The 27,096-nt window shown below is 48.6% G+C and overlaps 1 protein-coding gene across 10 annotated transcripts in view; it reads left to right on the forward strand.

Annotated features, from left to right (window-relative positions):
- The window catches only part of ZNF385A (zinc finger protein 385A), a 207,413-nt gene extending 183,692 nt beyond the window's left edge, over positions 1-23,721 (forward strand). For all 10 annotated transcript variants that reach the window (XM_079966765.1, XM_079966764.1, XM_079966761.1 and 7 more), the window contains 4 exons: positions 7,717-8,061; positions 17,719-17,897; positions 18,951-19,046; positions 21,358-23,721. In XM_079966765.1, coding sequence (XP_079822891.1) covers positions 7,717-8,061; positions 17,719-17,897; positions 18,951-19,046; positions 21,358-21,588 — 851 coding nt within the window. In that variant the 3' untranslated portion in view covers positions 21,589-23,721. The remainder of the gene's footprint in view (positions 1-7,716; positions 8,062-17,718; positions 17,898-18,950; positions 19,047-21,357) is intronic.
- Positions 23,722-27,096: the final 3,375 nt, after the last annotated feature.

Here is a 27,096-nt window from a genome sequence, read left to right on the forward strand (position 1 = left end):
GCACTTCATCAAACATTGGGGTAATTCAAATGAGGCATAGTAGTTAAAATAAGACAGACATTTCTTGCACCCAATTTACCCCCACTGTCACAAAATGCACGTCGACTGCCAGAAACTTCCAGAAGTACCGGCAGCTTTCCCTGCAAAATGTTCTGCCGTATACTTACCACCCAGTAATAAATACATCACTTTGGAATATGGTAGGATGATGAAGTGTCTTTTTAAAAATTAGCTCAAGCAGTTCTTCCCTGATTGAATTTTAAAAGGACCATACATATAAGTGGAGAAGTAAACTGTCCACTTCTTGCACACTGCAGATAAAGAGCTTTATCCCTGGAGAAGTGTATTTTTCAAGTATGTGTGTGTATACCACATACATTGGCACAAGGAGGTGAGAGAAAGCTTGCTGAAAACAACTGGTAGCAGCTCATTGAGCTAAAAAAGCCAAAAAAAGGCGAATTTTCTGTTAGGAATTGTGAGCTGAGCAGAGGCAGGTGCTTGCTTTAACTCCGACTGTTTGAGAGCTTTTATTTATTTGTGAGTATGTTTACTTCAGGGGGATGTGGGTGCTGCTGTGGGTTAAACCACAGAGCCTAGGACTTGCCGATCAGAAGGTTGGCGGTTCGAATCCCTGCGACGGGGTGAGCTCCCGTTGCTCAGTCCCTGCTCCTGCTCCTTAGTACTGCTCCGGCAGGAAGGTAAACGGTGTTTCTGTGAGCTGCTCTGGTTCGCCAGAAGCGGCTTAGTCATGCTGGCCACATGACCCGGAAGCTGAATGCCGGCTCCCTTGGCCAATAAAGCGAGACGGACCTAATGGTTAGGGGTCCCTTTACCTTTACCTTTATTTCAGGGATGGGTAAGAGGTGCCTGCTGCAAGCAAGGCTCATGCAGTCTGCATCTTCTGCACCTACCACTGCCTCCTCTTCCTTGGAGAAGGGCCATAGCTCAGCAGGAGAGCATCTGTTTTGCATGCATAAGGTCCCAGGTTCAGTCCCTGGGAAAGACCCCTGCCTGAAGCCCTGGAGAGCTGCTGGCAGTCAGTGCAGGCAATACCAAGCTGGATGGACAAATGACCTGACCCCATAAAAGGCAAGCACACTTAGGTTATCTGGTGCACAGGAAGGGGGAGGTGGTGGAGTTGCTGCAGCTCCTCAACAGCCTACTGAGGAAGGACCCTGGGGCCATAAGTCTCAGCCCCTTTGGCAGGGATTTATTTATTTCATTAAAAAGATAATACGCTGTTGGTGTCAGTTTCTGCCAGTCAGTGGCCTCCATCCCTGGTGCCCTTACTTAGTGAGAAATGCCACTCTGCTGAAGGGGGGGGGGGGTCACTGTCACTGCTACCTCCTCCCTGTGGCCCAGGTGAGCATAGTGGATCCTTGAGGGAGGGGGACTTTGCTTGGAGGACACACGCATTATCTGAACTCTTTTGGGCAAGCAAAAGGGTGTTAATACTGCCACTGTGGTCTAAACCACAGAGCCTAGGGCTTGCCGATCGGAAGGTTGGCGGTTCAAATCCCCGTGACGGGGTGAGCTCCTGTTGCTCGGTCCCAGCTCCTGCCAACCTAGCAGTTTGAAAGCACGTCAAAGTGCAAGTAGATAAATAGGTACCGCTCCAGCAGGAGGGTAAACGGCGTTTCCGTGCGCTGCTCTGGTTCGCCAGTAGCGGCTTAGTCATGCTGGCCACATGACCCAGAAGCTGTACGACAGCTCCCTCGGCCAATAAAGCGAGATGAGCGCCACAACCCCAGAGTCGTCTACGACTGGACCTAAGGGTCAGGGGTCCCTTTACCTTTTTTAATCTCCCTTTAAAGTAGGTGTGGGGAACCTTGTGCCCTCCAGATACTGCTGAACTACAACTCCCATCATCCCTGCCTATTAGCCGTGCTTACAGGGGCTGATGGAAATTGTATTTTAGCAAGATCAAGTGGGGGGGCAGGTGTTCCCCGCAACTACTTTAAAGTCATCTAAGGCAGTGACCATCACCTCCTCTTGTGGTCTGTAATGCATTGTGAAGAAGTCCTTTCTTTTGTCTTTCCTGAATCTGCTGTCAATTGGTTTCATTGACCCCCCAAGTCTCTGTTACTAGGAGGAAGGAGGAAGAATCCCTTCTGAGTTTCTCCTTTGTCATGCTCTGGTTTTGAGCTTCCCAGGAGCACATGGCAGTGGCTGCTGTTGGACCAGATAGGCCTTGGGCATGATGCGAGGAGGCGAGTCATATGCTCTCAGGCGTGAAAACAGGGAGCCAATCTTCATAGCCATGTTTCTTTTTAATTACCGAGAACTAACAAGAAAAATAGGTCCTATTAATAGACGCAAGGTCACACTTAATCTCCATAGCCTGAATCCTCTCTTTGTCCTAGAACTTTGTGGACTCAGTGCTTAAGGACTCCAAGTGACTCATCAAAAACTCATGCAAAAACTAGAGTTTTTGCATGCTTTGTGATATGTTCCACAGGATATAGCTTTGTAAGCCTGCCATTGCTCCTTGCTTTCAGTTGATTATCTTTTTTACCAGTAGGTACTGTATTTTTCGCTCTATAAGACGCACCAGACCACAAGACGCACCTAATTTTTGGAGGAGGAAAACAAGAAAAGAAATATTCTGAATCTCAGAAGCCAGAACAGCAAGAGGGATCGCTGCACAGTGAAAGCAGCAATCCCTCTTGCTGTTCTGGCTTCTGGGATAGCTGCGCAGCCTGCATTCACTCCATAAGACGCACACACATTTCCCCTTACTTTTTAGGAGGGAAAAAGTGAGTCTTATAGAGCAAAAAATACGGTAATTACCTAGTTGAGAGCAGCTGAAAATTCACCCATTGTATCTACAAATCAGGGCTGTATTAGCAAGGAAACCAGTGCTTGCTCCAAATAAATGTATTTTATAAGATAGCCAGCTCCTGGATGTGACCATCACCGTTTTCTCTCAATATTTTTTGTTTTGTTTTCAGAGGGCTGGACTTCCTATTGATCTCCTAAATCACATTGTTTAACCCCCCGTCAAATTGGTTTGCTCTATGTTCACCCTGCAGGGACTGACTGAAGCAAAACCTTCTGTTTTCTGGGACAGGCAGGAATGGAACCACGGGGAGTGCTGTGAAGCTGTGTGGGGAGAATGGTTGCTGAGAACAGGGATTTAAAAAGGCAAACATCCTCGAAGATGGAGAAGAGGGTTGGGAAACAGTTCAGATCTTCCAAAAGTGTTATCCCCACCCCACCCCCCACTTTAAACTGCAAACCACAACTGTCAGATTTATTTGCTGGTAGTTATTTAGCTGCTTCTTTGACAGCCCCTCCTTTCCTCCCCATCTGTTGCCCTTCTCTGTGTGCTTCTGTGAGAGGTCCGGAGGGCAGCAAATGAGAACAGGCCTTTTCTGTGGTGGCTCCCCACTTGAGGAATGCTCTCCCCAGGGATGCTTGCCTGGCACCTTCGTTACATATCTTTAGGTGCCTGGCAAAAACATTCCCAGGCCTTGGGAGGATTTATAGGGGAGTTTATTGTTTTTGCTTGTTGCTATGGTACATATTGGGATGCGGGTGGCGCTGTGAGTTAAACCACAGAGCCTAGGGCTTCCCGATCAGAAGATCGGCAGTTCGAATCCCCGCAACGGGGTGAGCTCCCATTGCTCGGTCCCTGCTCCTGCCAACCTAGCAGTTTGAAAGCACGTCAAAGTGCAAGTAGACAAATAGGTACTGCTCCGGCAGGAAGGTAAACGGCATTTCTGTGCGCTGCTCTGGCTCGCCAGGACCCGGAAGCTGTACGCCGGCTCCCTTGGCCAATAAAGCGAGATGAGTGCCGCAACCCCAGAGTCGGTCATGACTGGACGTAATGGTCAGGGGTCCCTTTACCTTTATTGTTGTGTTTTTATATTGTAAACTGCCCTGTGATCCTTGGATGGAATTTAATAAACAATAATAATAATCCACCAGGACTGACGAACTTGGTTCAGATGCGAGAGGCATATACGCTCAAATACATATTTCCTTAGAAAACACTTGCCCTAGGAGTGGGTCACCTGGCGGAACAGAGCTGCAGCAACAATCTCCCTGCAGAAGCATCACTGTCGCTTACCAGGGAGGAGTAAGGTGGTGGCAGGGTCAGGGCAGTGATGGAGCCGATTCGCCATTCCCACCGGTGCCGGCCCCAACCTCACAGCAGCCTTGGCCCTCTTCCTCCCTTTAAGCTGCAGCAACACTTCTGCCAGGAGGCTCTTGCTGCAGACCTCCCCCCCCCCCCGCCCCCACCAGACAGGCAGCTCCAGCTCCTGCACTGGCCCATTTTTACTCAAAGAGCTGCTTGCAATGAATAATGCATCGCATTGCAAACAGTTTGTTTTCTGCTGCCAGGTACACACCTTGAAACTCCTTATTTTCTCCTGCCCGCTGTACCCTTCTCTGAGTTTCGCAGCTTTTGGTTGCTTTCTCTGCTGCAGCTCTAGTTTTTCCAGAGGTTCGGAGCCCAGCTTTGCCTCTTTCATCAGCGATGCTGACTTAGAAAGTGAAGAGGGGCTCAACAGACACTTCTGCTGGGTCAGTCAGAGGACAGAGCCATACCTCAAGCACAAAGTCATACTCCCCACTAAATTAATCTGGACAAGCTGCCAGGCACAGTGGGTCCTCTCTCCGTGGTCAGTCGCTAAAGTGGGTTCAATTAAAAAGGCTTGGGAAAGTCCCTGTTGGTGAAGGTGGGGAGGTGGATAATCTTTGTTAAAAGGGGACTAATCTCAGTAAAGTGATCTTGGATGTGCATTGTGGCAGGGATCAGAGAGATTTAGCAACTGTCCACATCTCCCTAGGGAGGCACACTTCACACATGAGAATTGGTGCTTTATTAGACCATTCAAAGCCACCTCCTGACTGTTCATAATTGATTCTGCTCCCAGCGTGATCAGACGAGTCCATTGCCGTGCCCTGTGGGGACTGCCTGCTATAAAGTCATCTCCCTAGCTCCTGGGTGAACAAGATCTGCATCTGTGTTCGGACATATTCTGCTATTCACTCTGGAAGTTTGAGAATCTGGGGTATTTGGCGCAGGATCTGTTTTCCTGAGAACCCCAAAGGACCATTATAACAATCTTCATTGCAGGAGGAATAACTGTGTGTGTGTGATATATAAAATATATGGGCTCTGCTGTATTACATTAATAGGAAATAAGAGGGGAAAGAGAATAACCATGTTAAAGATTGCTCTTCTGGCAGAGAATAGTAGATTTTATTTATTTCTGTTCTTTCTTCGTTAGCTTCTTTGATCTTTGAATCTACATTTGTATGATAAAACATATTTTAATTTTCAATCTTGGCAGCAGAATAAATTATGCCAAGCAAATGCATGTGCAATATATATTTGTGTGTTCTGAGGATAAAACTGAGGGCTCCTGGGCATGGTATTTGCATTTTAAATAATAATAAACTAAAATATTTAGCAGGCGGTATTACAGCCTTGCTCCTCTTGCTCTCGTAAAGAGGTCTCCATAATCCAGCCCCAGAGGCAAGGTTTAATAAGCCAGGGCTCAGCTCTGGAACCTGCTTTGAATGCCAGAGCTCAGATCTAAGGCATGCCAAATATTAATACATTGGTACTGGCACCCCCTGCTTAGGAGCAAAAGTTTCCTAGCTTTGTCTAAGATGGAATGAAATAGAGAAATATACAAGTGGGACTTCAAACAGAATGGTGAACTGTGGTTGGCTAGCTGGAACTCTACCCTCTTCCACAATACACCATTCCTTCTCTCTCTCTCTCTCTCTCTCTCCCTCCCCCCCCCCCAGTTTTCCATTCCCACCCCCTCCAACCGTCAGCCTGCATTCCACGACCACTGGGCATGCTCAGTCCTCAATGTGGTATCCCTTTGATCTGACCCAATTTCCTGACAGAGTGGCAGAGCTAGTCCTGATGCAGGGAAGGTGATGTGTGCCATGCCTGCAACACAGACCTGTTAATGGGATGTGTGTCTATAAGGCAAGGGTGGGGAACCTGCAGCCTATCTTTGTGCAGGGGGCAAGGAGAGAGAAAATAAGGAAAAGGGGGCTGGTATGGAGAGAGAGAAAGAGAGAGAGAGAGAGATATACCTCAGTCAATAGAGCTTGAGACTCTTAATCTCAGATTGTCCATATTGGTCAAAAAGATTTCTGCATTTCAGGGGGTTGGACTGCATGACCCTCGTTATCCCTTCCAACTCTGATTGTACGTGGCAGGGAGAGAGGAAATGAGGGAAAGGGAGTTGGCACCAAGAGAGAGAAAAGGATATCCTATGTTTTGGCATAGGCTCCATCCACCAGGAGCTCCAGCCCCTATATGCTGCCAGCATGCAGCCCCCAACACTTAACCCTCAAACAAATGTGGCCTTCGGCAGCACAAAGGTCCCCCATCCCTGCTGTAATAGGGAGAGGCTCGGGGAAGGCATTCACTGAGATAGCTGCTAACTGATTCTACTTCTATTGTAGCTGATGAGCATTCTATACAGTGATTAAAGAGACTGATGTAATCAAGTGGTAAAGGTAAAGGGACCCCTGACCATTAGGTCCACTCGCGGAAGACTCTGGGGTTGCGGCGCTCATCTCGCTTTACTGGCCGAGGGAGCCGGCGTACAGCTTCCAGGTCATGTGGCCAGCATGACTAAGCTGCTTCTGGCGAACCAGAGCAGCGCACGGAAATGCCGTTTACCTTCCTGCCGGAGCGGTACCTGTTTATCTACTTGCACTTTGACGTACTTCTGAACTGCTAGGTTGGCAGGAGAATCAAGTGGTATATAAAATAAATACATAATGGCACCTTGCTTTGGCTCTCTGTAGTGAGGGGCAGGAATCGGAATTGTAGAGTTGGAAGGGGCCCTGAGGATTAGTTAGCCCAAGGTAAACGGCGTTTCCGTGTGCTGCTCTGGTTCGCCAGAAGCAGCTTAGTCATGCTGGCCACATGACCTGGAAGCTGTACGCCAGCTCCCTCGGCCAATAAAGTGAGATGAGTGCCGCAACCCCAGGAGTCGGCCACGACTGCACCTAATGGTCAGGGGTCCCTTTACCTTTACCCTGCAATGCACGACTGTCCCATATGGGGATCAAACCTGCAACCTTGGCATTATCAATTCCACACTCTTAACCAACTGAGCTATCCAGTGAGCCATGTGTTCTGTGTTTACTATTACAGTGGTACCTCTGGTTACGTACTTAATTCATTCCGGAGGTCCATTCTTAATCTGAAACTGTTCTTAACCTGAAGCACCACTTTAGCTAATGGGGCCTTCCGCTGCCGCGCTGCCGTTGTGCGATTTCTGTTCTCATCCTGAAGCAAAGTTCTTAACCCGAGGTACTATTTCTGGGTTACGGGAGTCTGTAACCTGAAGCGTATGTAACCTGAAGCTTATGTAACCTGAGGTACCCCTGTATACAGAGACTTTTGCATTAAAATGCTTGCACTTAAAAAATAATAAAAAATAATGTAACCACTTAAAAAATAATGTAACCTGAAGCATATGTAACCCGAGGTACCACTGTAGTGATGTGTTTGGCGTTGCTCTCTGCTTAAGCCCTGCAATTGAAAAGATTTTGGGGCAGAGCCCTGGTGAGCTTGAGCTGAAATTAATCATTACTTTGAGCCCCCCCCCCCCAACTTGGCATTTCGTAAATTAAGCACTGGCCATAGGTGTGTGTGTGTGTGTGTATCTATATCTGCCCTGTTCCTGCTCCATCCCTACTTAACTGCCTTCTCTTTTTCTCATGCAGCCGAGCAACTGAACGGCATCGGAGGTTCGGTGACGGTGCCCCCCGTCCCTGCTCCCACCTCTCCAGATAAGCAGCCCTGTCTGGTGTCTCCGGCGGCGGCAGCACCCCCGCCGCCCCACTCAGCCCCCTGCCCAGAACCTAGCCAGAGTTCCAAGAGCGGGCAAACCTGGGCGACAAAGGTGGGAGAGATCTCTACGGCAACTGCAGTTCCAGCCACTTCAGGGGCGGCACCCAGTAGCAACGGCAACACCAAGCCTGACGAAGAGAAGGCCAAGAAGCTGTTGTACTGCGCACTTTGCAAAGTGGCTGTCAATTCACTGTCTCAACTCGAGGCCCACAACAAAGGTAAAAACTTTTTTTGGGGAGAGCATGTTTTCATGAGATAGGATTTCTCATTACCACTTCATGGTCCTGTTCAGGGTTCACTTCTCCTTTGCAAAGTGCCCTTGTGGGGAGGTGGTTTGCTGCACAGATTTTGGGAAGTGGGTAGTACTTATCCCAGTCAATTTCCACTTGAAATTAAAGGTAAAGGGACCCCTGACCACTAGGTCCAGTCGTGGCCGACTCTGGGGTTGCGGCGCTCATCTCGCTTTATTGGACAAGGGAGCCAGCGTACAGCTTCCAGGTCATGTGGCCAGCATGACTAGGTCACTTCTGGCGAACCAGAGGAGCGCACGGAAACGCCGTTTACCTTCCCGTCGGAGTGGTACCTATTTATCTACTTGCACTTTGACGTGCTTTCAAACTGCTAGGTTGGCAGGAGCAGGGACCGAGGAGCAACAGGAGCTCATCCCGTCATGGGGATTCGAACATCCGACCTTCTGATCGGCAAGTCCTAGGCTCTGTGGTTTAACCAACAGCGCCACCCGCGTCCCATCCACTTGAAATTAGGGCCACACTAATTTCCACTTGAAATTAGTACCTAAGCTGCTTTTTCTGCTGCAGGATTGCAGACCCATCAGCCCAAAATCTCATCAAAGATAAAAGCAACTTGGTAGTGGTGGTATGAATCAGGTGAAAATCAAGGGGCAAGGGGAGGCATGTGCTCCCATTCTCCCTCCCTGCCCCTCTCACAGCTTCCCTGCTTTAAAGTTTTTTGCAAAGGAAGGAGGTTTGGCATCAAACTATCATTACATGCATCAGTGTAATAACATGGTAGTTTGGAAAAACAGTTTTATGAGTTGTGTGTTCCAGCTGGTGATAACCAGATCTGTATAGTCTGCATTTTAGAAAACAATATTCCCTGTTCCCACCCCTCATGTTCTGCACCCAGGTATTCCAAATCCTGTATCAAGAAAAAGGGGATTCTGAAACTCATATACACATTTGCATAGCTTCTTTCCCCTATTCTGTGTAATTAGTTCTAGTTTTGGAGAGACTGGTAGGAGCAAGGAGCTGTGCTCATCAGTACTAGAATTTGCATTCAGCCTCCCCCTTTGGCTTCTCGCGAGGTGTCAATCCCCACTTGCTTTCCAGCGGAACTTCAGTGCCATAGCCAGAGTCATTCAAAATCTCTTAGCGCCAATTGAACAGCACACTGAACAGCACTGAAGTGTGTAAATATTTCCTTTAGTGTCTGAAGACGAAGCTTTTGTTTTCTTTCTTTCTACGGTAAGAAATGGTGGAGATGAAAGAAAAGTGTTCCATGTGAAGGCCCTGGACTGGCAGAGAGATGGGAGAGGACGGGCAGATCTTTGAATGTGCAGGATAGCTGATCCAAGGCTGTGTCCATGCTCGGGGATTCATGCACCCGTTCATGGGTTGCTGTTCCCATGTGTCCTTTTGTGCTTTCAGTTTTATACCTCTGGAATCTTTCTCGGTGTTTCCTGTCCACACTTGTGGGCAGTGCTTGATGAGATGTATTCATGCTGTGCATTGTCCCCTCCTCACAAGTAGTACTTCCCCATAAGTTCCAGAAACCTGAGGCCCATTGTGGCTGTGCGTACAGGTATTTCTTTAGCTCTGCATGCACCTTTAGAACAATATGCAAGTTTTCCAATATACCCAAAAGAGCAGTCAAATATAATTTTAAGGTGTGTCTAAAAGAATAGTGTGTGTGTGTGTGTGTGTGTGTGTGTGTTGCTCCAAGCATGGCAAGTATTTGAATTCACTTGCATGAAAGACTGCCAAATGTTTCCTTTGCTCTCCTTTCCCTTTCTCACCTCCTGCACCTGCAGGGCCACATTTTGTTTTAATTTTGAATACAGCTACTCTGTGCAAGAGCAGTTCTGCGCAAAATGGCTGTTTAAAAAATAATGGCAAATGTGACTTCAGCAGCAACCAGCGGGAAAGGGCAGTCGGCATCCTTTCCTTTGGGCTGATGGAAACAAAATAAAAGTAGTGGGGGTGGCACCAGATGCCCCCCCCCCAGTGAAATGATACCACATGTGTAAAAACAAAAACAAGCCTGCCCACCCGCACAATGTGCTTCAGGGCATCCACAGTTGGGTGACATGGTTTTATATTTGATTTTTTATCCTGTATCAGATTATCTGTGCATCCATAAGATAAGAATTTAGCAGGGGGAACGTCAGACTGCCACTTGAATGAAGACGATATGCAAACACAGCTGCAATTCCACATTAACCTTGTGTGGATGAGCCCCAGATCGAAATAGAACAAGAAGGCAACACCTGTTCTGCCACTGCCCTAGTAAAGGGGGGGGTAACCTTAAGGTGGCGCTGTGGGTTAAACCACAGAGCCTAGGATTTGCCGATAAAAAGGTTGGCGGTTCGAATCCCTGCGACGGGGTGAGCTCCCGTTGCTCGGTCCCAGCTCCTGCCAACCTAGCAGTTCGAAAGCATGTCAAAGTGCAAGTAGATAAATAGGTACCGCTCTGGTGGGAAGGTAAACGGCGTTTCTGTGCACTGCTCTGGTTCGCCAGAAGCGGCTTAGTCATGCTTGCCACATGACCCAGAAGCTGTACGGCCAATAAAGCAAGATGAGCGCTGCAACCCCAGAGTTGGCCACAACTGGACCTAATGGTCAGGGGCCCCGTTACCTTTACTAACCTTAGCCCCTCCAGACACTGTTGAACTCCCGCTCCCATCACCTCCAGCCGGCATGGCCAATGATTAGGGGTTATGGCAATTCTGGAACATAAGGATTCTTCCATCCCTGTACTAGTCTTTGCTGATCTTAAGTAGTCTCATGCACCTCTTATACACCCTGCTTCAGCTTTATAGCCATTGCCCTACTATGCCAGTAAAAATTGCTCCATTTCTCCTCCTAGCCCAACTTTCAGCAGCTGATAAAGACACAGGAGCCCCGCCAGGAAAAAAAGTGGCAACCTTCCTGACACTCCTTCCTCCTCTCTTTCCCCTGCCCCAAACTCAGCAATTTTGTCTCCTTTCCCCATAGTGCTTTGCAGCTTTGGCTTTGTCACCATGGAAACAATAGCTGGAGCCTTGGGTGCGGCTGCAGAGCCCCTGTTGGCAGCCCGTCAGGCATTCCCCACAAAAATGAGCTCACAGGCACAGGAGCTTAAGTTTCCTGTGGAAACCCCTGCTCCCTTCTCCCAACCAACTTTCCAGGTCTGGAGAATCAAGAGACGAGAGCAGCGCAGCAGCCGCTCTTGAGCGAGGCTTTGCCTTTCAGCAAGCTGTATCCTATCTCCTTTTTTTGGGGGGGAGGGGGTATTTGAACTGCCAACCCTCCAATCTGCAAGCCCAGGAGGCTTGGTGGTTTATTTATTTATTTTTTAATAAATTTTTTTATTAATTTTCCAATTTTTAAGAAACACAACAAAAACAACATGAAAACAAACACAAAAAGTCATACTTTCTTGACCCTATTTCCATAAGCCTCTTTTCTCGGACTTCCCCATACCTTCCCCTTTTTGCATCCTTTTTTTCTTTTTACAGTTGTTCAACAACCCTTTTAGTCAATTTAAATATAAATTCATTCTCCTTTTCAATTTTACCCTAAATCAAGCAAAATTTGCCGCTGTAATTCTACATCTCCCTCTCCCTTAGCATTTTAGCATTCCTCAGTTTTATAATAACTCTTAAGATATATTTTAAACTTCTTCCAGTCTTCTTCCACAGTCTCTTTCTCTTGGTCACGGATTCTGCCGGTCATTTCTGCCAGTCCCATAAAGTCGATCACTTTCGCCTGCCATTCCTCCAGCATGGGTAGCTCTTGTGTCTTCCAATACTTTGCAAGCTGTATCCTTTCTCGTCCCTTTGCATGCCTCACCTCGGCCTGTATCTCCCTTCCACATGCATTAGCATCTAGTCAAGAGCCACAGCGCTCTGGCCGAGAGGCCGCTGGGCAGCTTCAAAGGAAACTGGAGACTTTGGAAGGGTCCCGCGGGTCAGAACTGCGATGGCTCAGCAGCAAAGCCAAGGCCATCATAGCAAGCAGGGTGACCCAAGACATGTTAGCGCCTGAGGAAGGAAATCTGATTGGTGCTTCTCTCCCCTTCTCTGTCCTCCTCCTCCTTGCATAGAAATATATATATATATAAGAATAAAATAAGCAATGGATCATTTCCCACCCTTTGCTGGCAGCCAGCATTTGCTGCCTGTAGACCTACTCTGCTCTAGCCAGCCCCAGCAGGGGGAGAAAAGAGCTTTGCCTTCCATTTTGGTAAAAATAGAATAGTAGGGTGTTCTGTGGTACTGAGTCATTACCTGGAAAAACCTTATACTTTGCTGAAAACCGGTAAAAAAAAGAAGGGTTTGTTAGAACAGGGCTGGGCTTAACCATTGTGCCAGCAAGAACAGGGCTCTCACCTTGTTGGCACCTTGTCTGTGGTATCATATTCTGAGGCTTATCCCCTAATCCAGTGATAACCAAACTTGGGTCTCCGGCTGTCTTTGGACTACAACTCCCATCATCCCTAGCTAGCAGGAACAATGGTCAGGGATGATGGGAGTTGTAGTCCAAAAACAGCCAGAGACCCAAGTTTGGGAGGCTCGGCTCTAGTGCCTCTCTCTGTTATAGACAGTTCCTCAGAACTGTGACAGTATGAAGGGGCTGTTATGTTTTGTTTTAATGATAATGCTTAGCACTTTATACAACACATTTCAATTATTCAAAACCCTCACAGGCATTATCTAAGGTCCAAGCCACACATTGTGGTGAAAGCCTTTTAAAGTAACGTGCTTAGGACTGGGGGGGGGGGGAGGGGGACTGCTGGAGCCCCCCCCCCAGTTTGGATGAGGACCATGAAGCAGGTGAGAAGGGAGCTTAACCCGTTCCCACCCGTGTTGTTTTTTAATACAGTGGTACCTCGGGTTACATACGCTTCAGGTTACATACGCTTCAGGTTACAGACTCTGCTAACCCAGTTTCAGTTTAAGAACTTTGCTTCAGGATGAGAACAGAAATCGTGCTCCGGCGGCGCGGCAGCAACAGAAGGCCCCATTAGCTAAAGTGGTGCTTCAGGTTAAGAACAGTTTCAGGTTAAGTACGGACCTCCAGAACGAATTAAGTACTTAACCCGAGGTACCATTGTAATAATAATAATAATAATAATAATAATAATAATAATATATTATTTATACCCCACCCGCTCTGGGAGACTTCCAACAAAACATTAAAATACACTCATTCATGAAATATTAAAAGCTTCCCTAAACAGGGCTTCCTTCATATGTCTTCTAAAAGTCTGATAGTTGTCATTCTCTGGTGGGAGGGTGTTCCACAGGGCAGGTCCTGCACACCTTTGGGAGCAAATCGTAGTTCGGTGGGAGAGGAGGTGGTGTTGACAGGAAAAAAAAGCACAGAGATAGGATCGTAGTCCTTTTACCTATCCCAATCCAGATCAGGGACCCGCCCCCCCCCCCATGGCTGATTTAGGAAAAAAGAAAAAGTTGTGGGCAGTTCTCAGCATACTGGTGAAAAACACTTTTAATACAACCTGTAGTTTGGCCCGAAGTAAAACTCCCACCAGCTCTATAAGTGTTGTACGGTAATTCTCCCCCACGATGTAGGGACTGGTGATAGGACTGAGGTGGAAGAAGAGTGGATTTTATTATTATTTTTTTAATTTGTATACCGCCCTATACCTGGAGGTCTCACTTAGGCCACCTCAGGAGTTAGTTGGTGGCTGAAGCAAGATTTGGGCAGCACCAAAAACAAAAGGAAGCCTCAGAACAGTACTGCAAAATTAAATATTTTACTGAGTAACCATAATCCTTATGGAACAATAAACTGCCCAACGTGTTTTGGTTGATACTAACCTTCACATGAGTGGAGAGCCTTAATATTGAGCCCCTGAGGAAGGCTGTCATCAGCTGAAACACATTTGGCATTTTATTGCCTCACAAGGACTGTGTATTATTTGAACAAGACTCATTTCTCAGCGCATCTTTGAGACTTTGCCTCTTCTTTGGCTCCCTGAGCTGGGATTTGAACCAGGCTTTTCCTGACTTCATAGCTCATACTCTTAACTGATATGCTACAGTTGGGGATTACTTTTCCCATCGTTTCAGAAACAGCTGGATTTAGGAACATTGGAAGCTGCCTTGTATCAAGTCAGGCTCTAGCTCTGTGTTGGTGGTTTTGCAGCAGCGGCACATGCCGTGGCGGTAGCGGCAGAATCAAGGCAGTGGCAGGATGGGGTGAAGCGTGGGGAGCTTCAGTTTGGTGGCAGCAGTGGCACAGGTGTGCACATACCTGTGGGGCCCCTGGCACTAACTTTGAGCTCTCCTGACCTTGCCGCTTCCTCACCCCACCCCACCCCACCCCACCCCTGGCCTGAGAGGTAGGGAAGTGAATTTGGGACCTTCTGTTCCACCGTTATGGTAACCTCGCCTTAATAAAGCGGGCTCATGTGAAGTTTAGAATGCTACCTCTTTTCCTGATGATTTTGGGGGGGGGGTGTAGGATGGGGAGAACGGTACAGTGGTGCCTCGCAAGACGAAAAGAATCCGTTCCGTGAGTCTCTTCGTCTTGCGGTTTTTTCGTCTTGCGAAGCAAGCCCATTAGCGGCTTAGTGGATTAGCGCTATTAGCGGCTTAGCGGATCAGCTGATAAGCGGCTTAGCAGATCAGCTGTTAAGCGGCTTAGCGGCTTAGCAGATCAGCTGTTAAGCGGCTTAGTGGATTAGCTGTTAAGCGGATTAGCGGATTAGCTGATAAGCGGCTTAGAAAACAGATCAGCTGTTAAGCGGCTTAGTGGATTAGCTGTTAAGCGGCTTAGCGGATTAGCGGATTAGCTGATAAGCGGCTTAGAAAAGGGGGGGGGGAGGGAAAAAAAACCCGCAGGAACTCGCAAGACATTTTCGTCTTGCGAAGCAAGCCCATAGGAAATTCGTTTTGCGAAGCACCTCCAAAACGGAAAACCCTTTCGTCTAGCGGGTTTTCCGTCTTGCGAGGCATTCGTCTTGCAGGGCACCACTGTACTTTTGGATGTTTTGTGTATATGTGGCTGGTTTAATTTTTCTCTGTCCCCTCTTCATGAACAGTGGCAGCTGGGTAGTTGCAAGGTAGGGGTGTGTGTGTGTGTGTGTGTGTGTGCACGCACATTCCCTAACTCTGCAGACATACCTTAAAGGGGACCCCTGACCATTAGGTCCAGTCGTGGCCAACTCTGGGGTTGCGGCACTCACCGTTTACCTTCCCGCCAGAGTGGTACCTGTTTATCTACCTGCACTTTGACGTGCTTTCGAACTGCTAGGTTGGCAGGAGCAGGGACCGAGCAACAGGAGCTCACCCCGTCGTGGGGATTCGAACCGCCGACCTTCTGATCGGCAAGTCCTAGGCTCTGTGGTTTAACCAACAGTGCCACCTGCATCCAGAATTCAGCATCTATTGGGCCTCATTGTAGAAAGCAGACAAAAACCCAAGTGTTTGGCCCTTGTGGCTGCAGAGGCAGATTTCAGCAGGATTGCTAGCAGAGAGAGAGAGCAATGTTTCAGTGCCCTCCTTATTGCTTTGCTCCTTGACCAGTAGAGCAGAACAAATTTTCAAATAAAAGCATATTTGTTTAATTTGTACAAATTCAGCTTTTTGGGAACATGATTAGTGTGTAGCAATGCAACTCTTCTTGTCACATGCAACATGCACACACCTCATTACCTTGTGTTAGAGTAGGTTATTGCTTCTCAGGTGAATGAATCCAATCATTTCTGAGCTAAACCCACACAAGAGGGGTGTCTGCCCATGGGCCAGGATATTCCAGGACACTGTCTGTTTTTTGAAGACCACATCTAGCCCTCTTACTTAAAGCAGAGATAGGGAACTGGTGGCGCTCCAGATATTGTCGCGCTACCGCTCTCATCATCTTTCGCCACTGAGTCATGCTATCTGGGGCTGATTGGAGTCCAAAAACATCTGAAGGGCCACAGGTTTCCCCATCCCTGACTTTAAAAGGTGTAAGGGAAGATACAGTGCCTAGGTAATACCCTACCCAGGGGCTCAGTAACATGGAAGCCTGCTCCTGCCAGTGGGTCTTGCCTACTTAATACATGGACACTGGCACTTGTGAATATAATCTGAATATTTTTTTACATTTGTTTTATTGTAACTTCTAAGAAAATAAGTGCCTATAAACTCATTACATCTCTTGAAATGAGGTTTTTTGTTGTTTTGCACTGAGTTACAAAGGGCCCTCAGTGTAACTCTAGGCCCCATCACTGCCACCAAATTTCTGGCTATAGGCCCGTCCATTTTTAGGTTTCTTGACGTCTGATGGCTGTCAAGTTTGTTACCTCAGTGTCTTGATTTGATCCAATAGGCCTGCCCAGAGGCTCCTGATGTCATGCATCAGTAGAGTAGTTGTGTTTCGTGTCAGCTGCACACACACAACAGTTTTTAACCTATGGGCTTCCTGGGTTTTCCCTCAAAACCCTGTGCGATTGGCATAAAATTAATGTATAGCTATTTGAAAGTGACCTTGATGCCTGCCGTAAGACTTATATCCATACAGTGCAGGGTTGGAAAGCAGACCCTGGCTTTCTTGCCTCTGCCCTCCCCCTCCATGGCCATTTTCTTATTCTATAGGTCATGAGTGGGGGACCTGAGCCCTCAACAGAGAAAGCCAGATGTTGGGGAGAAGAATGTTAACTTATCTTCGTCCTTGACATGCTTGTTTTCCATGTTCTGGGAATGTTGTGCATAAGGGGATTCCACTGTTTAAATCTCTGCCTGAAGCATGAAGTAGTGCAGTGATGGCCAAACTTGGCCCTCCAGCTGTTTTGGTACTACAACTCCCATCATCCCTAGCTAACAGGACCAGTGGTCAGGGATGATGGGAACTGTAGTCCCAAAACAGTTGGAGAGCCAAGTTTGGCCATCACTGAAGTAGTGCAACCCAATACAGGTTTATCCACCTTAGTGAGAACTTGGTTATTACCATGCCCACTTCCATGAGGTTATAACCTAAATCTGAGGTGGCAATTGTAAATGAACCCAGTAGGGAGAGAGGGCAGGGAGAGTCAAGCTTGCTGTGAGAAGATTCCTAATCCCGGAGGGATGTTCTGAGAACAAATGGAGGTTCTGTGGAGGGAGGTGTTAGGTCAATGTTTGAGAGGTCTGTTTTTTTGCTCTTGTCAGTGAAGTTGCCAATTGTACTTTATTTGTGACATAAAAACAGGCAGCAGATGTTAAATAAGATGATGACATATCATGCCCCTTTGGCTAACCATCTATTTGAAAGAAATAAAAACACATTCCTTTGCTTGCGGAAGGAGCTACGAGGGAGCCTGGTGGTTTTGCTGAGGGAGCTGGTGCCACTGCAGAAAAGACCCTGGTCCATGTCCCCACTGATCTTCCCACGGGGAACCATGGGATGCACAACAAACCATAGGTTAAATTCCTTTAATTGTAGGACTATAATTTCTATAATTACAATTAAAATAACTAAAGTTTTCACTTAAACCCCTATATTATGGAGGGCTGGTTAAGATTAATGATCCATTTTGTGCATAGCACTCGCTGTGAAGCAAGCATCCAGCCTGGAGTGCTATAAAGAAGAGTTCTGATGAATAGAAGTATCTCAAGAGGGTACTTTGAGCCGTTACACTTACAGAACTGCTTCTTGTTCTCTTCCTAGGTACAAAGCACAAGACTATCCTGGAAGCACGCAGCGGGTTGGGGCCTATCAAGGCATATCCACGCCTGAGCCCCACCACTGGAGGGGAGCCAGGCAGCCAAGACCCCGGTGCTCAGGAGAGAACCTTCCACTGTGAAATCTGCAATGTCAAAGTCAACTCGGAGATCCAGCTCAAACAGGTGGGGAGGCATTTTAATACCACAGCAGGTGGAGGCCTTTGTGCTGCTAGAAAGAGTGTAAGGGACACAGTATAATCAAAGTTATTTTATTTTATAATGCTCAGCTATGAAAGAGCTATGTGCCTCTGAGCATACACAGAGTACATTATCCTCTTCTCTTAGTAATGGCAGCCAGTCCAGGATTAGAGAATAGCACACTTTTGTGTTGAAAGAGCACAGCTTCCAGGGTACCTTGAGCTCCCTATCAGGACTTCCTATTGCATAAATTTAAGCACGGCCGAAAAAGCCCTGGCTCTGGTTGATCCCGCGCCACAGGGAGGTTAGGCTGGCCTCAACCAGAGCCAGGGCTTTTTCGGCCGTGGCCCCGATCTGGTGGAACGCTCGGTCACAAGAGACTAGGGCCCTGCGGGACTTGACATCTTTCCGCAGGGCCTGCAAGACAGAGCTGTTCCGCCAGGCCTTTGGCCAAAGCACAGTCTGACCCCCTCTCTCCTTCGGTAATCCACATAGAACTCTAGCCCAATGGTTGCCATTAATTGGATTTTGAATTGGTTTTAGAATGAATTGATTTTAGAATGCATTTCAATTAATTCATTGTGATTTTATGTAAACTGTGTTACTTTTATTGTTGTTAGCCGCTCTGAGCCCGGCTTCAGCTGGGGAGGGCGGGATATAAATAAAATTTTATTATTATTATCATTCAGTGGGGCTCTCTCTGGTGGATTGTGCTCTGTTAATTTGGAGTGGGGAAAACATTGACGCTGCCCACCTCAGGCACCAGACAACCATGGCATAGCCCATTATTTGCTGTCTGTGTACAAATAATGCCTGAATGCTCCCACATCCCACTCCCCATTGACTCTCCCCTAGGTATGTGCACAAGAAAACAGAAATTAGCAGTTCCAGTGAGCATGTCAGAACTTCACTTACTGAATTCTGGGCATGCTTGTTGATGGATTGGGGAAGGGAAGGAGATGTTGAGCGAAACCAAGTCAGGGAGTGAAGATTCCTTGGTTGCTCCTAAGCATTATGTCTGGTTCTTCCTCTTTGTAGCACATTTCCAGTCGACGGCACCGGGATGGAGTAGCTGGGAAGCCCAACCCCTTGTTGAGTCGGCACAAGAAGCAGCGAGGCATGGCAGAGCTGCAGGTGAGTGGTGGCATTGGCCAGGGCGGGCAGGGGCTGTTTGGAGTGGGTTGGGGTAACTCCATTCAGAGCAGTATTGGACAGACTTTGAGAGCTGCCACCCTGCACATTGTTGTTGTTGTTTAGTTGTTTAGTCATGTCCGACGCTTCGTGACCCCATGGACCAGAGCACGCCAGGCACTCCTGTCTTCCACTGCCTCCCGTAGTTTGGTCAAACTCATGCTGGTAGCTTCGAGAACACTGTCCAACCATCTCATCCTCTGTCGTCCCCTTCTCCTTGTGCCCTCCATCTTTCCCAACATCAGGGTCTTTTCCAGGGAGTCTTCTCTTCTCATGAGGTGGCCAAAGTCTTGGAGCCTCAGCTTCAGGATCTGTCCTTCCAGTGAGCACTCAGGGCTGATTTCCTTCAGAATGGATAAGTTTGATCTTCTTGCGTTCCATGGGACTCTCAAGAGTCTCCCCCAACACCATAATTCAAAAGCATCAATTCTTCAGCGATCAGCCTTCTTTATGGTCCAGCTCTCACTTCCATACATAACTACTGGGAAAACCATGGCTTTAACTATACGGACCTTTGTCGGCAGGGTGATGTCTCTGCTCACCCTGTACATACATACCCCTAAATCTCACCAGATGACATAAACTGAGCAAAACAAAACGTCTGAAGGTAGCTTTTTGTTCCAGGGTGGTTTTTTATTCATAAAAATAGGCACCAACTCTACAGGGCTGAGGCATCTTCAGCCCGCACTCCCCATGTTCGTTGGGGTGGGGTCAAGCCCCTCCCCCAATATTGAGGAGGCCGACTCCTTCCTTGCCCCCCTCCATTTGTCTGCTGTCTTGCACTGCTTTGGGAGATGCTGCATGGCCTGGCTGGAGGTCATCCTAGGCCACGCAGCAACGGAAGACACTTGGGAGATCTGCGACAGTCGTGTGACATCACACATGCGTAACAGCCCCCCCCCCAATGTTGGGGAAGGGCTAGAGCATCTGCTTTGCACGTGGAAGGTTCCAGGTTCAGTCCCTGGCATCTCAATATAACATTGGGTGTCCAGCAATAAATCACACAAAGTGAAGTTAACTCTTTATTAGGAGTAACAAGGCTGCTCAATAGTGCCAGGCCTAATGAGCACAACAACAACTCCCGGTATATCTTGCCCCGGTGAGGACTGAAGTTCTCAAAGCTGCCTAAGTGCCCTCCTCTCCCTAGTCCTTCCCAAGCTGTCTGGGACTCTGCCAGTGCACCTGTTTCTACTTCTCCTGATTCAGGGAGACCAGGGAAGAGAAAAGTTTGTCGCAGCAGGAGGGGGAGACTCCCTGGTAGGCCTGGGCGATGTGTTGCCCACAAAGATGGTGGCTTCACCCAGCAGTATATTGCAGGGGTAACAGCCGCTGCTCCTGAATCCCCTCTGCTAACAGGGTTGCTGGAAGCAGAGGGACTCGGGAGCAGCAGTGGTTTCACCCACTACATACTGCTGGGTGAAGCCACCATCACACACTGCCCCTCCTAACACAGAGGGAGGAGCAAGCTGCATTGCTGGGCCAATGCAGCTTATTCCTCCCTCAGCTGTAAACAGCTCCGCTAAGGCATGGGCTCACTCCTCAGCGGAGCGGTTTAAAGAAGCCCTATCCCGCCTCTGGCTTGCGCAAGCCAGAGGCGGGGTGGGAGCTCTGTTAAACTGATCCAACCCCCCAGCTGAGCGAGCCCCCATGCCTCATACTTGAACCAGAAGGACATTGGGACTCAGCTGGGGGGACAGGTGCCTTCATGCCCTCTCCCCAGCTGAGCAGCACAAGGAAGCCCTGGTGAGGAACCAGGGTGAAAACACCACGGCTCCCTCGGTGAGAGTGGTGGCAGTTTCACCCTGATACCTCGCAGGGCTGGAGCCAACGCATCTTGTTCCTTCCTCCATTTCAACATCGCGGTGCCAGATCACAATGTCAAAAACCTGACATTGCCCAGCCCTACTCCCTGGCGTCTTCAACAGCCTGCCTCAGTTCTGCTCCTTGACTCCGCTTCTGCCACTGATTCTGGACTGCTCTCTGCCACCACCTCTTCCTTCTCCCTAAAAACCCTATTACCTCTTCAGCTTTTGGCACTGTTGTCCCACCACCAATCCCCTAGCTCTGAGCCTTCTTCCCTTTGGGGTTTCCCAGCTGGTGCCTGCCACCACCTCTCTGTATCCAGTCCATGACAACTGGGAATGTCCACTCCTGGGACTGTGCAAAAGCTGCTGCCAGACAGACACTACTGAGCTAGGTGGACCAATCTCCTACGTTGCCTCTGACGCCTGCCTCTCTCGTTTCGTTTCCACAGGGCTCCCTGGCCTTCCCGAAGGAGCTTCCCAAGTCGCTGGCGGCCGGATTGCTGCCCAATCCGCTGGCTGTGGCAGCAGCCATGGCAGCCGCCGCTTCCTCGCCCCTGACGCTGCGACCAGCCCCGACGCCCCCGCTGTTGCAGGGCCCGCCTCTGACGCACCCGCTCCTGCGCCCGGCTCCGGGGCCCATCCGAACTGCACACGGACCCATCCTCTTCTCGCCATACTGATGCCGCCCGTCCACCCACCTGCCTGCCACAATCCCGGGACTCTTGGCACCACTGGAACCGCCCACTCCGGCAACTAGCAACAGGTCTCGGCAACGTCACATGGCGCCCGGCTCCATCCAACGGGAGCGATTTTTTTCTTTCCTTTCTTTTTTTGTTTCTTTTCCTCTTTTTTTCTTTGTAACTAGAGATGGAAATATTTTTCTGAGAAGAGAAAAAGGGACAATCCCGCCCTCACACAAACAAACACACACACACACACACACACGCACCTGCTCTCAACCCCATCTGGGGTCCCTGGCCAAATCTGCACAAGAGCCAGGGTCTCCCACAGGCTGGGCCAAGGTGTGTTCGTGTGCATCTATGTGTGTGTGTCAGTCACATCTCCCGAGGTACACAAAAGGTTGGGGAGTAATAGTGCCTCCCCAGGACTCTGTGGAGCATCGAAAGGGGAGGCAGTTCTGGTACCTCAGGGACTGATCAGCAAGCAATCTCCTTCCATCCCAGAGCTAAGGGGGGGCCCTTGCCTCCCCCACTCATACAAGCCATTGTCCACTTGCACTGAAAGGGGTTTGTTTGTGTGTGTGTGTGTGTGTTTGTGTGTACGGGACAGAAGACAGGGCCTCCGGAAGACAGAGCCCCTACTGCAATAATGCTGGCCGGCACCTCCATGTACATATCCCCCCCCCCGATTCCCCCACGCTCCCCTGTGCTGGCCCCACCCTCACTGCGCTTCCATGCAATGGGGGCCCCCCGTGGCCCCACCACTGCTGCACCTCGTCAAGAGACTGGCAGAGCAATTACTGTGCTCCCATTGCCCTCACCCCCCATTCCTCTAAGAGGCAGACAGACACAAACAAACTCAGCATCGTTTTCTGTTCAGAAGTGACATCCACACTCCTGAGTCAGACAACCTCTACACCACCCACCCTCCCTAGGTAAGGAAAATCAAGGGAATCTGGGCTGGGCTGTTTTTCTTCTTTTAAAGTTACGTTTCGTTAAATCTGGAGGAATCAGGAAGAACTCCGAATTGAGAAAGTGAGTGCGATCCCATCACCTAACCTGGAAACCATGTGATGGGTATGGTTGTGTGTGTGTGTGGTGATGAAAAACTGGGACTCACACTGCTATCTCACTGAGTAGGAGCAAGGGCTTTGACTCATCTGACTGGGTCTGGGTTGTCAGCCTCGACTCTTGGCTCCTAAGTAAAGAAGAGCAGGGATCTCCTCTCGAAAGGAGTTCCTTGCATCTCGTTCTGCCTGTAGACCTTCCCTTTGGGTTATTTGAGCTGTTGCCATGGTAGCACAACATCTCTCTGTGTCTCCTTCCCCCTCTGCTTTTTTTCGACAGCGTTGGGTCCCCATCCCTCCACCCCTTTCTTGAGTGGGTGGGACATTAACCAGGAGGCCAGGTCATTAGTTTCCTGGAGATTAAACAGCCTCCTCCTCTCCAGGCCCCCTTCTCCTAAAGCCCAACCCCACCCGGAGCACATAAAATTCCAGATGCTTGTTAAATTCCCTGGCACGCATCCTAGTTGGCGCCTATCCGTGGATTTTGCGTGTGTGTGTGTACATTTGTGTGTGTTGATTAATGGAAGAACGGAGGTTCGGATTCGCTCTCTCTCTCTCACACACACACACGCATGCATGCACCCATGGTCTGCTGTTTCCCATCTGCCCCAAGCAGAACAACAATGCAAGGCCCGGAATATGACCCCGTAGACCAGGGAGGAAGGTCTTCCATGCCATGGCCATTAGCCACACTCCTCTACCTTGCCCCTTTCAAAACTGTGACTGACGTTCAGAGCAATAGAGACACTGGTGTATGTGGGGGGAATGGGACCCACCTTCCCCCTAGCTGGCATGAATCACACCAGTCCTGTCCCGCGTTACCTCAGTCCCTCAAAGCCCACAGGGCAATCTGTCCCCCTCCCTCTGCCCATCCCAGGTGTCCTGTTCACCCCAGAGTGTCTGTCTTTCCATCTGCCATCCGTCTGTCCATGCTAGACTTTCTCCTTGCCCTGTCTCCCCCCCCCCCCGCCCCACCTTTCTTGCTGACACCAATGCCTTTCTGCTTCATCCCATATAGCACCTATGATCCCTCTGCCCCTTGACAACAATAAAAGTGATAAGGCTCGTTTTCGCCTGCATTCTTCGCCTCTGTCGGGGACTCCAGGGCTCAACATGGCGGCTTCAGACTGGGATCAACCCCTAGGCTCTGTGGGCAAGCGTGTGCCCTGATCCCAGAGCCCACGTCAGATGCTGAAGGGAGGGAAGGCATGGAACGTGCGATTGGCAGGCATTATGGAAACACTGCATTGGATAGGACTGGTATAAACACGGGGAAAGTGGCTTTCTGTTCTCTCCAGGTCAGCAGACCAGTGCATCCTGTTTGTTCCTGCTCCACTGACCTCAGGGACACTTAGCTAGAGAACCCATCCCCTGGATCTAGTCATGAAAATGTCACTGTACAAAATCCCAGAGCCTTGGGATACGGGGTGGGGATTTCAGGGGAAGCAAATTCCCACTTCCACCCCCTACTGGTCAGATTTGTGAAGATCTTGATAAGGGAGCTGCATCCATGGGCATAGCCAAGGGGGAGGCAGGGGGCCAGCCCCCCTCCTCCAATCAATACAAATCAATACAAATTTGAGGTCCTTCCCCTACTAACAAAAATCCTGGCTATGCCCATGGCTGCGCATCACCTATTAGCTGCTGAGTTGCAAGCAACTTTAATCTGCCTTCTTGTACAGCTTTAGTTGCAGTTACCACTGGATAAGAAACTTCAATATAGATTGTTCTTATTACCCTTGCCCTAAAACGAGTTCATGGATTCAACTAAGTTTTACGCAGAGCAGACCCACTGGAATTAATGAACATGACTAGTTCCGTTAATTTCACTGGGTCTGCTTTGACTAAAACTTAGTTGATTACCACCACAAATTTTGACTACCACCACTCAACTCTAAAAACAAGAGTTCTGCTCAGACCAGTTTCATACATGACGATATACGTTAACGGCAGGCACCCCCAAAGCGGCCCTCCAGCTGTTCTGGGACTACAATTCCCATCATCCCTGACGACTGGTCCTGTTAGCTAGGGATGGTGGGAGTTGTAGTCCCAAAACATCTGGAGGGCCGAGTTTGAGGGTGCCTGATTAACAGGTATACGATGCATCTCCATGCTGCAGCTGTTTACTCCTGAGAATGTTTCCATGGCATAGGTAAAAAGTGTTAAGCACACTTGAAACATTGCAGTTTCCAACCGATGCACGTTGCAAGTCTGTAATGTGCATCCATTGAGACTGTAGCATGTGATGTGTCCCTCAGAGGAGGAGATCTTGACTGCCTACACTGTCTCAGCCTACGCTTGAACACCAATGTGACCCAGAGGTGGCTCTACCCTGAGGCAAAATGAGGCCATTGCTTCGGGCAGCATATTTTGAGTGCTATTAAGGAGAGTGGGAGGCAAGCAGATGTGACCTGCAGGTCATGGTTCATTGGGATGTTCTCCAAGCGCCACCAAACTTAAGAGCTGTGTGAGCACATGATGCTCCCGAGCATTTTCGGTTCATTTAAGTGTGGCTTGCGCTGGAGATTTTCCCACTGCCTTGGGGCGAACAGTTTAAATATGTTATTCAGATTTCCTGCCTCAATCACTGAAATGTCTTGAGGGCAGCCCCGCAAACAACTCCGATTGGCTCTGGGTTTTGTGTGCATGTCTATTTTAGACCTAGCCCTCTCCCAGAGAGAGAGAGATCATGCAGATTGCTGCCTCCCCTGGTTTTTAATCCTCTTTTTTCCTTGCTTGCTCAAGCAGTGCAGAGAAAGTGCAAGCAAGGGAGGGTAGATTACGGATTGTGCTGGGTCCAAGTTTCCATTTTATCAGCTCATGTGACTTCAGCCTGGGGCTGGCCCATGGGTCTGAGAGTGCGGCTGCCTATAGCACAGAATTCACATTATAGAATCATATAATTGTAGAGTTGGAAGGGACCCTGAGAATCATCTAGTTCAGCCCCCTGCAATGCAGGAATCTCAACAGCATCATGCACAGCCAGAGTACCACAAGCATTTCCCCAGGAGCCTTCTCCTGCTTCTTGAAAATGTGCTGCAGTAAACTTCCCAGGGGCTTAGGAAGAGAAGGTGCCTTTGACCCTCTTAGCGCCTAACAAACAGACAAACCTTTCCTTGCTGGCAATCTTTTGCTTCCTTAGACATGCGGTGAGCAGTGCTGGCTCACGACAGCAGGGGGCAGAAGAACACATTTGTTCTCTGCACCACAGCACCTTCATCCCACACAATCCTCGTCCCATTGATCAGGGCTCTTGCTGGGCTTGCAGCATCTTCTCAATCACTTGACTCAACACCCTTTCAATTCAAAATGACATGGCTCTTAAGGTGCGACAGCCCTTAAGAACCATGAATGTGGAGATATACAGGTGTCTGTTCGGTCTATGTACTGCAAACATCAAATATAGTGTATAGACACAGTATATTGTGTATACTGTATATACAGTATACAAAAGTAACGTTTGATGTGCAGTTAAAAAAAAAATCTCTGCGACTGATTACAGACATCTGACAGCAAGTGGTTTGACCCCCATGGGTTAAGTTATTGCTTGGCTATTGGTTGTCTATATCCACCCTGTGCCAATGGAACATTTCAGGCAATCACTTCCACAGCTCACAGGCAGCAGGCAGGAGAGGATGGACAAAAGGACCATTAGAGCAATTGTGCAGAAGGTATTGCTGCTGCTGCCTTTAAGCTCTTTAAAGGTTCATGTAGTGTGTAATCAATGTGTGGAACTCACTATCACAAGATGTGACAGCACAAGCTTAAATCAGAGGTTTCTGTCTTGCCAGACCTACTTGTGTATGTTTTCTTCTAGAACTCCAATCGGGTGCAAAGACATGCAACTAGTATTCAATTAATGGGGCGCCTCTGAGCCTAGGAAATAGTTTTCAGCACCCAGTACTGAACTGAACACAAAAGCCCTTCCACACAAAAATCCAGTCCTGGTTAGCTTGTGTCATTTCTACAGCCTAATTTGGGTGAAAAGGTTGTCTTACAGTTGCTATTGTTAAACGGCGGGTGTCAGAAATCCTTGCTCATCTACAGTAAATCAACCAGAGATCTTCTACCAGTAGATCCCAGGCTACCATCTGCCCAACCCTGGCCTAGATAGCTTGTAAAAGGGATTACACAAATTCATACAACATTGGTTGGTTAATTAAACATTAGTTATTATGACTAAATTACCATACCTTTGGGCTCATCTGTCAAGGCAGTACTTAGGTTTTTATGAAAGGCGGAAAGACTCTTCAGGCTGGGATATGGCAGCTGTAGCCGAAGAAGCCCTGTGTGTATAAATACAGACACAGAATTAATTCTTACTATTCTTATTATTTATTAAATTTCTATACCACCCTTCATCCGAAGATCACAGGGCTGTTTACACTGTAACAAAACAAAAACACATACCATATTATTACATCAAGGTCAGTAACCTTTG

This window comes from Podarcis cretensis, assembly GCF_951804945.1.
Source record: "Podarcis cretensis genome assembly, chromosome: 2".
In the NCBI taxonomy this organism is placed as follows: Eukaryota; Metazoa; Chordata; class Lepidosauria; order Squamata; family Lacertidae; genus Podarcis; species Podarcis cretensis.